Source organism: Spea bombifrons, chromosome 2 (assembly GCF_027358695.1).
Source record: "Spea bombifrons isolate aSpeBom1 chromosome 2, aSpeBom1.2.pri, whole genome shotgun sequence".
Classification (NCBI taxonomy): Eukaryota; Metazoa; Chordata; class Amphibia; order Anura; family Pelobatidae; genus Spea; species Spea bombifrons.
The window spans coordinates 81,633,004-81,646,859 of record NC_071088.1 but is presented as its reverse complement, the minus strand read 5'-3'; the positions used below and the strand labels follow the sequence as shown (position 1 = coordinate 81,646,859).

General features: G+C 43.6%; 1 protein-coding gene across 1 annotated transcript in view; it reads left to right on the top strand.

Annotated features, from left to right (window-relative positions):
• Nucleotides 1-3,305: 3,305 nt before the first annotated feature.
• Nucleotides 3,306-13,856, top strand: part of LOC128473731 (CAP-Gly domain-containing linker protein 2-like) — a 46,756-nt gene continuing 36,205 nt past the window's right edge. Inside the window, exons 1-3 of the mRNA XM_053455973.1 lie at nucleotides 3,306-3,417; nucleotides 8,428-8,966; nucleotides 12,038-12,162. Coding sequence (XP_053311948.1) covers nucleotides 3,306-3,417; nucleotides 8,428-8,966; nucleotides 12,038-12,162 — 776 coding nt within the window. The remainder of the gene's footprint in view (nucleotides 3,418-8,427; nucleotides 8,967-12,037; nucleotides 12,163-13,856) is intronic.

Genomic DNA, 13,856 nt, shown 5'->3' with positions numbered 1-13,856 from the left:
ATTGCTCCAAATGTTGATTAGCTCTCTCAACCAGGCCGTTCGTATGAGGGTGATATGCCGAGGAGAAAGCCAGGGTGATGCCCAGGGACTTAGTAAAGTCGCAATGAACTGGGTACCTCTATCCGACACAATCTCAGACAGCACTCCGTGGAGTCGAACAATGTCCCGAATAAAAACATCTGCCAAGGTAGAACCGTTAGGAAGCTTCTTGAGCGGAATAAAGTGAGCCATCTTAGAAAAGCGGTCAACCACCACGAGGATCACGGTATGACCCTTAGAAGGAGGCAGCTCGACGATAAAGTCCATGGCCACATGAGTCCAAGGAACCGAGGGACAGGGAAGCGGCCGCAGAAGCCCAGCAGGACGTGTGCGGCAGGACTTGTTGGCAGCGCATTTGGTGCATGATTTGGTGCAGTGGGGCCACCAAAAAGTCAGAGAAATCAGATCCTTAGTGCGCGCCACTCCAGAATGTCCCGAGGTTCTGGTGCCATGGAGCGTACGTAGTACAGGAGTACGCAAACTAGGAGGCACAAATAGTCTCCCTGGAGGTAAGGAAGCCGGAGCTTGTCCTTGAGAACGGGAAATTCGAGCCAGGAGGGGAGTGTAGCCACATAATCGAATGGCAGCGATGACTCTGGCAGAAGGAATAATAGGTTCAGGTTCCCTACTCTCCTCCTCCGGTTGTGTGTGCATGCGAGATAATGCATCTGCCTTGGTGTTCTTTGAACCCGGACGGTTTGTCAGCACGAATGGAAATCGGGAGAGGAACAAAGCCCATCTGGCCTGGCGCAGATTGAGGCATTTAGCAGATTCCATGTACTGGAGGTTCTTATGATCGGTCAAAATCAAGGTAAGTACAGAAGCTCCCTCCAGCAGGTGACACCACTCCTCCAGAGCCAGGCTGACAGCCAACAACTCCTTATTCCCGATGTCGTAGAGAAAAATACCCACATGGGTGCACCGGTGGGTGAGTACGGCTCCAACCCCAGATTCAGAAGCATCCACCTCCAGGACGAACGGTAGGTGGGGGTCGGCATGCCGTAGCACCGGGGCCGACGTGAATCTATCCTTGAGAAGGGCAAACGCTGACACCGCCTCAGGCGACCACTCTGCGACTTTGGCACCTTTCTTTGTCAAGTCCGTTAAGGGTGCAACTATCTTGGAGTAATTTCGAAGAAAACGCCGATAATAGTTGGCAAATCCAAGAAAACATTGAAGAGCCTTGAGGCTCACAGGCTGCGGCCAGTCCTTGATTGCTTGTTCCTCCATGTCGAACCCCTCAGGCGTGATAATGTATCCCAAAAACATCACTTTACGAGTCTCGAAGACGCACTTCTCTAATTTAGCAAACAGTCCGTGTTGCCGAAGACGGGACAGTACACGACGGACCTGTTCGCGATGGGAAGGCAAGTCTACAGAGTAAATCAGGATGTCGTCCAAATAGACAACGACAAACTGCTGAAGGAAATCTCGGAGACAGTCATTGATAAATTCCTGAAAAACCGCCGGGGCGTTGCATAATCCGAACGGCATAACTAGATATTCATAGTGTCCAGAACGTGTATTGAACGCAGTCCTCCACTCATGACAGGCACGGATACAGACAAGGTTATAGGCCCCACGAAGATCCAGTTTAGTAAAGATCGTCGCCCCTCGTAATCTGTCGAATAGTTCGGAGATGAGGGGAATCGGGTAGGAGTTACGTCGTGTGATCTTATTTAGCCCCCTGTAATCGATGCATGGTCTCAGCTCTCCATTCTTCTTCTTAACAAAAAAGATCCCAGCAGGAGATGTGGACCGACGGATGAAGCCACGCTTGAGATTCTCCTCGATGTAGGTCTCATAGCCTTGGTCTCAGGAACCGATAGTGGGTAGACCCGGCCTCTGGGCGGCATAGTACCCGGGAGGAGATCAATTGGACAATCATACGGTCTGTGTGGGTGCAACTTCTCTGCCTCCCTCTTGTCAAAGACATCCGCAAAATCTTGGTATTGTCTAGGAAGAACAGTAGTGGTGGTCTCAGATGCAGTAGACACACTGGCCAGCTTAACGGGTTTGACGCAATGCTCCTCACGCGTTCGACTCCATGACGTAATCTCTCTAGTCGTCCAGTCGATGGTGGGATTGTGCGTCTGTAGAGGGGGAGCAGATAACCAGGAACTGAAGTTTCTCGTTATGTATCATGCCTACGGAGAGTGTCACCGGTGAAGTAGTATGGGTAACCTGAACAGGATGCAGAGGTCTACCGTCAATGGCCTCGAGTCTTACAGGAGTGTCCTTCAGCATTGTGGGAATACACTGCTGTTCACAGAAACAGGTGTCAATAAAGTTCTCAGCAGCACCCGAATCCAAGAAGGCCTCTGTGCAAACAGATCCCGCAGGCCAAGACACCCGAATCGGCACAGTCATCCGTGTGTTGCATGTGTCAGAGGACATACCCAGCACACCCAAAGCAGGTCCCCTGAACCACTCTGGGTGCGGGCGTTTCCCGACTTCTTATGACAAGAAATCGCCCAATGTCCTGCCGTGCCGCAGTACAAGCAGAGCCCCTCTTTATGTCTCCTGGACCTCTCATGCACCGACAGACGGGCAGCACCCAGTCGCATGGACTCCTCCAAAGCGGACGGAACTGTAGACGGTGGTAAGAACTGGGTGACCGGACGCATAAAGTGACAAACTCCTCTGTCACTTGCTCTCAGGCCGCCCCGCTGTACCTGTCGCTCGCGGAGTCGAAGATCAATCTGAGTTATGTAAGATATCACAGAGTCAAGGTCAGATGGTAGATCTCGGGCAGCAATCTCGTCTTTCAAGGTCTCTGATAATCCGTTCAAAAAGGCTGCAATCAGTGCTTCACTAGTCCAGTTCACCTCAGCCATTAGGGTGCGACACTCTATAGCATAGTCCATCAGAGAGCATTCCCCTTGGCGAATATTGAAAAGCAAGGACAAAGCGGTTGAACTCCTGCCTGGAACGTCGAATACTGAGCGTAGTGCAGACACAAATTCAGGATAGGAGCAAACTACCGGCATGTCTCTCTCCCACAAAGGAGATGCCCATGCCAGAGCCTTGTCGGTGAGGAGCTAAATTACGTATCCAACCTTAGCCCGGTCTGAAGCAAAGGCATAAGGAGAAAGTTTGAAATGAATTCCGCATTGGTTAAGGAAACCACGACAGGTAGCACGATCTCCTCCATAACGTTGTGGCGACGGAAGGTTTGTAGGAGTATGAACCACAGCAACTGGAGCAGGAGGAGGAACTGGTGGAAGTTCTCCTGCTGGGGAATGCCCCTGTAATCCGGGATCAGTATGCTGAAGAAGAGTCTGGAACGCCTGGGTAAACTGATCCAGACGATGATCCATCTCGTCCAGACGAGCCTCACAGGAACCCTGAAGTCCCACCGAAGCGGGTCTCATGATGGTCAGGATACAGGAAAACAATGTAGTCAGGTAAGCCGAGGTCAAACACAGGAATCAGGAAGGTAAACGCTATCTGGGCACTAGCACAAGGCATAGACGACCATCAGAAGGCAAGGTGTAGCTGGTCTGAGAGGTTTAAATGGGGAACCGCGGAGGAAGTCCGAATCTCCCATCAACCCATCATGACATCACTTCCGGTGTCCGTGAATCGCGACCATTTTGAGTGTGGCGTAGTCTCCCTTCATAAAGCCCTGCAGTTAGGGAGTTCGCCAGAAGCAGGACGCCGTGTACCAGGAGGTCTGCCTCTCCTGCGCGGCACTTCAGAGGATGGCAGCGGAAGTGACCGTGCGGTGGAGGGGGGTCTCCCTCTCCTTCCTGGCAGCTGCTGCTGCGGAGGTGGCCATACGGTGGAGGGGGGTCTCCCTCTCCTTTGTGGCGGCTGCTGCGGAGGTGGCCGTGCGGTGGGGGGGGTTCTCCCTCTCCTTCGTGGCGGCTGCTGCGGAGGTGGCCGTGTGGTGGGGGGGTTCTCCCTCTCCTTCGTGGCGGCTGCTGCGGAGGTGGCCGTGTGGTGGAAGGGGGTTTCCCTCTCCTTCGTGGCGGCTGCTGTGGAGGTGGCCGTGCGGTGGAGGGGGGTCTCCCTTTCCTGCTCGGCGGTTGTTGCGGCAGCGTGGGAACCGGGGACAGGTGAGTAACACATATGAATTAATATTTACTAATAACTTTGTATTAAAACTTAGTTTGAGAAACACTGTGTTTGGGTTCTTGTAGCTTTTATTATTATGTCAGTAAAATAAGAAGGTGAATAGAGAGAGGCCATTGCGATAGAGATGAAAGTGTAAATTGTATGTTTTTTATTACATTATTTTAAATTTTAAAAAAAATTGCATTTTTTTATCCGATTAATCGATTAATTGAAAAAATAAATCGCCCAACTAATCGATTATTAATATAATCGTTAGTTGCAGCCCTAGACACAACTACCTTAAATTGAATACAGCAGGAATGAACAGTTTGTTGTTGTAAAACATGGACTCATATAGCCACAGAACTTCATTAACATAAATTAACATTGATAAACAGGTAGACAACCCAACCTTTAATCCCCTTTAGCTATTGAATCTCCCCCTGGCAGCAATCCTGTTAATAGGATTAGTTTACACATTGGAGTTCCTGCCTGTTTGGCAGCCAGGCTGGAGCCATCTCTGAGTACCTTGGGCCCCTGTATGACAGGTCATTCTGTCACAGTATGTTTTACAGTGAAGAACTGCTATATTTTCTCTTGTTTGTAGGGGTTCTGTCACAATAAGGAAAAATGTATCAAGATCCAAAAAGAAGTCTGAAATGGCTCTTTAATCTCTAGGTATTTGCAATATTTTGTGCTTTTCTGGTAGGATTACAATATGTCACACACACATTGACTAGGTACACCTTTTCACTAATTTGCACCCAGTGCATTATTTGTTTCCTGGATGAAAAAGATATTGTTAGACAATTACCGAAAGTTTTCCTCCCCAGATACATTGTATAATATGGTAAAGCCATGCCTGTCACTGCTTGACTGGAAATCAGTGAAAGACCAGCATGCTGTAAAATCCATCAACGTTATCATAGCTAATGCCATTTCTTTTTTTTTCCACTATGTGAATATAGCTGGGGCAACAACTTTCTTCTCTTGCATATTGTGTCATTATTCTTCTCTACTAATCAACCCCTTCGCCTTTACAGTAGCTGATTTCTCGTATCAGTTCTAGAATGGAGGCAATAAGAATGAACATAAGGAATATAACTGGTTGTATAGTTTTTGCACCATCTGTTAATTAGCTCTGACTGGGTGAAATAATCCCTTCAAAGGGACGACCTAGCCATCTTATGCATCTTAATTCATATAATAGCTAAGTGTCCCTCTAAATAAATGTTTCCCCCTTGCAAATACATGCAGGACTCCATCAGAATGTGCCTTATTTCTCTGCTCCTCAGTTCCGTAGTTTCTGATGAATGAATGATTGAATGTATAAGTGTTTTGGGGCAGGCTGTTAAGGGGGCAGAGATGAAACAGGTAGGCTTTTGGGGGCACAGACAAGCAGTTTTGGGACAAAGATGGAACCGACAAGCTGTTTGGGGCATGGGAGGCACTGTCGTACATGTTGCATGTGAAGGTGTGGTTTCTAGTTATGCCCCTGGTGTTTTTTTTATTCTCAGTGTTGTCATGTGAAAAGATATAATAAAATATTTACAAAAATGTGAGCTGAGCAGGGCTGGTTGGGGAGATCACAATCTTGCAGCTGCCTCGGCCTTAAAGACCGGCCTCTCCACTCGCCCCCTCCCCTGTAGATACGCTACTGTTTTAGAGGGTTTGTGGTGAATCACTTTGCTGGCAGCAATGTGATTCACCACATGTCCCTAGAACAGGAAGCCCTTGGGCAACTGCCCATTGTGCCCTTACGTTTAGATGGCACTGTGCCATTTGGTACTGCAGCTGGAGGGGGGGTTCCAAATTTGGTGGGGGGAAAAAGGGGGGAAATGAATAATCTAGGGGGGGCAATTGCCCCACTGCCTCCCCCCCGTAGCAACGCCTATGGAGAGGAGGAATAACCCCCACACCACATTTCATCTGATCCCCTCAATCCTTTGGACATTTGTGATATTTCTTTTCCTATCCCTACTTCCTTTTCCACAGGTACCATTCCTACCATAATCCCAACATTTTTGTGCCCCTGTGACTGTTTACATGTTTTGTCATGACAGCTATTGCTTCTTTCTAATATTATTTCACATGAATGTATAAATGATTGTTGGTGCCGTGCTGCAACATAGTAGAGTTTCATGGTGTACAGTTTTTAGTATTACTGACACTACTCATGTTATGTCTGCATATTGTCACAAACTGGGTCCATACAGACGAGTGTAATGACCCAGAGCGCCCAAAGATGGAGTGCAGGAGTTATTGCGCAGTAGCGGAGTAGGACAGGGCCTGATGCCCGAGTGGGCATCTAGGGTTTTACAGCCACATACCAGCGTCCTGATATAGCATCTGATGTTAACCAGAATTTGGAGATATCCTGCAGGCACCTGCAGGCTGGGAGTATGGAAAGCTAAGCAGAGTACAGGAGAAACATAGCAAGCAAGGGGAACAGAGAAAGAAGCAAGGGACAGTGAGACCAAGCAAGAAACATAACCAGACAAGATATACATAATACAGGGTACCACAGGGAACAAGACAAGGAATACTCAAGATCTGACATGAACAGGACACCCCTCTACTGGGGATACAGGACACCCCTCTACAGGGGATACACGTTACATAACAGACTGACACACATAAATACAGGAACTAGCCTAGGACTGTATGACAACTATTGGAAAATCTGTCACATCTTATGGCCATAGTATGCTTAGCCCACCACTATGCCAACGTACTCCAATGAGGGTGGGTCCTAACGCTAAACCCTGCTTACTGAATCACTAATAAACTGAAACCAAACATTGAATCTAAACCTTTAGACTGATGACTGAGACAAACAGAACACGTGGGTGGGGTACACCTTATAAAGGGAACAGAGCTAAAGCAAAGAGCAAGACTGGAATCAAGGAATCAGAGGTACAGGACAGAGCATAGGAAAATCCAGGAATGGATTACGGCAAAGAGAGAACTGTAGCAAGGACTAGGGAAACTAAAGACATACAGCATTGTTTTTTTTTAATAAACACAAACAAGCCTATACTGACCCCTTTAGAATAACATGGACTGAGTGGGCACTCACTGGTTTCACTGGTCACCCTTCCCCATAGCATAATGCCAAGCATCAACTGGATTTATGTAGGATAAACTACTCCCTAAAAAAACTATATCACTTTGCTACAGCAGTGAGTAGCAACAAAGTTCTACTGGGACCCTGGAAGAAAAAGCGCAACCTGGCAACCCTGTTTTCCATCACACGTGCATTCTATATATCAAATCATCGCCCCCTCAGCCATAAGGCGAGAGGACCACATGTTCCCATTCTCACAGGTATTCACTTGATTTTATCTAAAAGGCTGAGAGACTCAGTTTGTCCCCAACTCACTAAAATCTCACTCGGTTCTGCATTCCTGATAACAGTATGTGTGATCAGCTGTCAGTGGGTTACCAGAGACCCCAGCAGGGTCTGTGCAGAGTGTGCAGAGTGTCTAATGCAGGCGCCAGCATTCACACCACCTAAACACTTATTCTGGGAAGGAGCTAGGCTGTCATAGAATGCAAAAGCTCAGGATGTCCTATTAAATCCTTGTGGTAGTGTGTTCATGTTTTACAGGACACAACACTAAGTCCTAAAGTCATAAAGGAGTAATCAAACACTGGCAATGACAAATGGGCCCTGTAGGGTCACTTGTGTATCCAACAGTCCACATACATTTGGTTATATAGTGGAGCTAGAGGGCAAGAAGAACACCACAAAAGTCTAAAGTGCATATGATGGCTGGAGTGTCCCTTTACAAGGACATGGCAAATATCATATGCAATTTAATACATATGACAACTGAGTGTCCACTTTAAATTAATGTGTTTTTCTTACCCCTTGCAAATGCATGGAGTGATTCATTAGAGCTGCCCCTATACACTTGCTCTCTTTTTCTGAACTCTACCTCTGTGGCTTGCATAAGATGCATTTGACCAAACACATCTCTTACTTACCAGTGCACAGCCAAAGGTGGTGGTAAAAACTGATGGAGTTATGGGCAGTATGCTGCAGTGTTTTAACAAGACAAATTATTTTTATTTGTTTATTTATAGGTAAAACATGCATTAGATAGTAAAAAGCTGTGAATGGAGATATATGAGACATTAAACTATTTCCTTAATCTTAATCAATGTATCCTTCTGATTTCTAAAAAACCTGTCTGGCACCATAGTTTAACTTAAACCCCAATTATCACAGGATAATTGTAACTTCCACATAAAGGCTACAGGATTGATAAGCATGCCTATAAATGTTTGTTTGTTTGTTAATATTGCCTTGCTTGTTGCACACAGGTTCTCCATTGCATAAACAGGGATCTACCTCTTCAGTTGGTGCAGAAAAATCAAGTTCAAAGATCACTGAGGTTGGAGATGAGTTCTTGGGAGACTTTGTGGTTGGTGAACGTGTATGGGTCAATGGAGTAAAGTCTGGAGTGGTACAATACTTGGGAGAAACCCAATTTGCCCCAGGACAGTGGGCAGGAGTTGTTCTGGATGACCCAGTAGGAAAGAATGATGGATCGGTTGGTGGAGTTCGCTATTTTGAATGTCAACCATTACAGGGGATTTTTACTCGTCCATCCAAGTTGACTCGCCAGCCTGTGGCAGATGGTGCAGGAAGTGATTCTCATTCTGTGGAATCATTGACTACACAAAACTTGTCCCTGCATTCTGGAACTGCCACCCCACCTCTAACTACACGCATCGTTCCACTTCGAGAAAGTGTGCTAAACAACACTATAAAAACAGGAAATGAATCGGGATCAAATCTTTCAGACAGTGGGTCAGTTAAAAAAGGTGACAAAGATTTACGGATTGGAGATCGTGTTTTGGTGAGTCAAGATTTCCAGAAATATGTCATTTAGTGGAATGAATATATGTTCCATAGTGTCAATATGATTTCATTGAGGAATATTATGAATAAGTACCTGGGAGGCTTTTATTGAAATGAGATATTTTGCATATGATTTAAACAATGACACATTGACCTCAGACTCCTGGAGTAATGTACATTTAACCTGTATTTTATTCAAAAGCATAGGCTTGAAGAGTCGATTCTGCTACTGATATTCTAATAATGTTGTACTGTAGTCATTCTTAAATTTTGGTCCATTGACCTTTGCAAGGTGGTCCTTATGATGATTTAGGGATTGTTACAGAGTTTGAAAGTTTATGTGCACATAATCCAAAGTGAGAACAATATTTTGAAGACAGAAGATTTTAGGTACTCACAGGCACCCACAAAGGCAAGAGGCCAAAGACCGGTCATGGGTATTCATAAGTTAGCATCTAGGTAACATATATACAAGATATTTCTTAAAACCTCTATGGATATAGGGTGTTCGGTCAGGTCTCTTTAAATGGGCCTGGGTAAGCCTTAAGAGTCTTTTGTTTCACTTATCTTTTGAACCGAGATATTGGTGTATCTACTGTAGCACCATTGCCCCTCACTTTAACTACCATTATATTTATTTTACATTAAAAAATATAATGGTTATCTCAAATTGTGCCTATGTGGTACAAAATGCAAACAATAAATGATATGCCTCAGATTGGGATTGTTTTACTTGAATAAAACGCATACAAAATATCATGATACCTTTCTATCTGCTCTTTGGATGACCAGATTTGACTTTTCTGGTAATAATAGTACCAGTAATCATTCATAAAGCACATTTAAAGCGTAATATGTGCTGGTTTGCCGTTATTAGCCTATAGCTAATATAGGCCAAATTCTTAGTGTTCTTTTTTAGGTTCACAGTTACTATTTGGCTCACAAATCCCTTTGTCTCTCATCCTATCCTTGATGTCTCTCTTTCCTAGGAGCTCAGAATATTTGATGGATATGAGTGTATCACATTGTTCTACAACCCTTAAAGTTACAACGTGTAAAGAAATGTGTTCACAAACTAAATTATAAATCAAATCCAGTGTTTATATTAGTCAGTAGGTCACAGTCACATAAATAGCATTAGTAAAGATTTGCTCCTTTTCCCTCTATCCATACCCCTAAAGCAAGTGTCTTTCTTTGGTCATTTTGAATGTAAGGGGGTATTTTTTTCAAACATTGAACAGCTTATAACTAGTCCTTTGGAGGGAGGGGGTCTTTTCAGTCTGCTGTATTCTTTAACAAATTATAGCTCTATTTGTGTGATAATACATTAGGAGTGGGAAATAATAAGTGAATGTGGAAATGTTGCTGTACCTGGGCCTGTGGCTGGTAGGACTGGATTCTTAACTATGGTACTGCCCCAGCAGCATACCTGGTCCTGTGGTGTGTGGTCAATGGATGGATACGTGCGGCTGCTCACGGTCTTAGTAGAAAAACGTGTGCCCTAAAGTGCCAAGGCCGCTAGGTCATCCCCAGTCTGGCCCTGAACGTGGCATTTATGTCAATATATAAAATAAGACTTGGGGACACACTGGCACCAGAAGCCATACTCTGAAGCCATGTCAATAATATCATGAGAAAATGGGAAATGATCTAGACTTACACTGAACGGATTAAACATTATTACCTTTATGCACTCATTTTAATGATAGAAATACAATGAATTAGCAGTTTCAGCATGTGTTGCAAGCACATTGTCTTTGTTTCCTCTTAGCTGTAAGGACAGTCCTTTTTTAAACGATCCAGCTGAACAATGTGCGGCAAGGCATCCACATTTATTTAATTTTAATGCGGTATCCTCTTACTCTTAGCTGAGAGCAAATCATCCTAACACTATGGTCTCATTAGCCACATCAAAAAGGTATTGAGAATTAAACTGTTAGCAGATTCTGTCACTTCTTAACTTTGAAACTGTACAAAGCGGAGACTGTCAATCTGTGCGCATAATCTCTGCAAGACGTTACTGTGCTTTTGTGTTGGTGTGATAATAGTACAGACAGCAATTATAATGCCTTTGTCTCCAGCCTGCTAAAGTATTTGTAGTTCTACCTAAGAGTCAACCAAAATCTTAAAGTTTATCTAAAATTCTGAGTAGGTAATTACAATTTTTCTCCAACCTTCTTACTATAATTAGCAAAAGGAACGGAAATGTATTGTTTAAGCTCCTTCAGTGTTTCCTTCATATATACATATCCCAAATGTCCCTCTTTTGGACCCAAGCCAACAGCCATGCTTCAGACCATACCCGCTAAATCAAAAGTGTCCCTCTTTGGCATTAGTGGAAAAGATATATAGTTAAGCTATACATTGACAATGTAACTGGCAAGGTGGATGTACAGGTCCACAAGACTGATGAAAGTTGGTAAGGGGTAAGCATGAATATGTAACTCATTACAAGGTCTGAGTCAATAATCCACGTGATTATTTGGAAATAATTATTTGAAAGTGTTTGGAAAATGCACTGTATGTGTAAATGAAAAAACAAATTGTTTAGCGCTTTGCATCATACATCATTGTTTAGTAAATCACATTTGACACAGAAAGGCACCTGGTTGGAAGTTTAAATTCACAATTTGATACCTTTTTAAGGGTTTTTTGTGACTGACTGTAATGTGTGTTTTATACACAAGAATTGACTTTGTTGTATTCTAAAAAGTTTCAGTATATTTCCTTTTGTCGTGTACAATAAAATGACAAATAAAACCAACATGATTCTCTACATACTACTACACACTGCTTTTGCTAACGTTTACTGTGTGTTATTAATATTAAACTAAATGGCTGCGTACAAGATATTTTAATGAACATCTTAGTTTCTTTACTTACAGTCACAGCATATGTAGTTAAAAATAATGAGATTCATCAATTTTAAGAACACGTTTGACTTGAATTAGCTACTTTCTATATGTGTTTTGTGTCTGATTTATCCAACTCTCTCATTATTATAATGCCAATTTTATTTAATATTCAATGGTATTAACGCTGTTAATTTCCCTTAATCATGGCTTGCAGGTTGGTGGTACAAAGACCGGAGTGGTTCGCTACGTGGGAGAGACGGATTTTGCAAAGGGCGAATGGTGTGGAGTTGAGTTAGATGAGCCTTTGGGCAAGAACGACGGTGCAGTGGCAGGAACCAGGTATGCCGGGAACATAGTAAATCATTCTCACCAGGTTTTTCACATATCACACGTACACTTGTTTGCACAGGTATGTTGTCTGGTCAAAAACTAAACATAATATAATTTCTATTAATGCATTTATAATTGTTAAGCAAGCATACACTGCAAAATGGGTCTAGATTTTAAAAATCTACTTGCATAAATGCGTTGGCTTAATTAAGAAGAAGTACAAATCCAAGCCAGGAACATATCTAAGTAATAAGGAATGAATATACCAGGGAACAATACAGAGGAAAAGTAAATAAACATCCTTTGAATTAAAAAAAAAATAGGTCAGGCTGTCTTCTCCCTTAAGCGGTTAAGTGCAACAACCGAAGTAAATACCAGGCTGTATATCAAGAGACTTTAATTGAGTGGGTTGGGCCAAAGCTTTCATGTTTTTTTACATCAAAAATCTGACCCTGCCATCTGAATGTCGCAGCTGGAATCGAGACTCATCAGACCAGGCAACGTTCTTCCACTCTTCCATTGTCCAATTTTGGTGAGCCTGTGTGAATTGTAGCCTCAGTTTCCTGTTCTTAGCCGACAGGAATGACACCTGGTGTGGTCTTCTGCTGCTGTGGCTCATCTGCTTCAAGGTTCGACGTGTTGTGCATTCAGAGATGGTATTCTGCATTCCTTGGTTGTAACGAGTGGTTATTTGAGTTACTGTTGCCTTTCTGTCATCTCGAACCTGTCTGCCCATTCTCCTCTGACCTCTGACATCAACAAGGCATTCTCGTCCACACAACTGCTGCTCACTGGATATTTTCTCTTTTCTGGACCATTCTCTGTGAACACTAGAGATGGTTGTGCTTGTAAATCCCAGTAGATCAGGAGTTTCTGAAATACCCAGACCAGCCCGTCTGGCACCAACAACCATGCCACGTTCAAAGTCACTTAAATCCCCTTTCTTCCCCATTCTGAGTTATTATGGAACTATATTGATAAAGCTGCCTTTTCAGGCTGAAATTGTAGTTAGAAGTGTTTTTTGGTTACACGTAAAAGAGAAATTGCCCTGATGAAGAAGAAGAAGAAGAGGTTATTGTAGGAGGTTGCGCTGCCAGACATGATTGCACTTAGTCTGATAATGACCTGTAGTGTAGCAGAATAGAGTAGCGCAAAATGAATTTGCTAGACCCAGTTAAGGGTAATGTTCATGCTATACCATACAAAGACATTTAAGACAATTGTATGCTTTCAACTTTGTGGCGCCAGTTTGGGGATGGCCTTTTCTTGTTCCAGCATCACTGTGTCCCTTTCATGGATTCACAAACTTAGTCAATTAACCCCATTGAACATCTTTGGGGTGAATTTGAACACCGATTGTGAGCCAGGACTTCTTGTCCAACATCAATGCTAAATGCTCTTTTGATTAAATGGACACAAATTCCCACAGACACACTCCAAAACCTTTTGGACAGCCTTCTCATTGCATTTGGGAAACAGCCAATACAGACGAGATGTACTTTGAGAAAAAAATATTAAGCTGATGGTCGAGATGCGTGTTTTAAGATCAGAGAAGCCCAACACAAATAAGTTCATGGGTAATTTTGTATTCAGTGGCGTGACATTTTCCATGCAGATGGACATTACATGGTGACAGAATAATACTATTTGCTTTAAGTGGAAAAGATTCCTTCGTGGAGAAACACTGCATATGTTGTAATGGG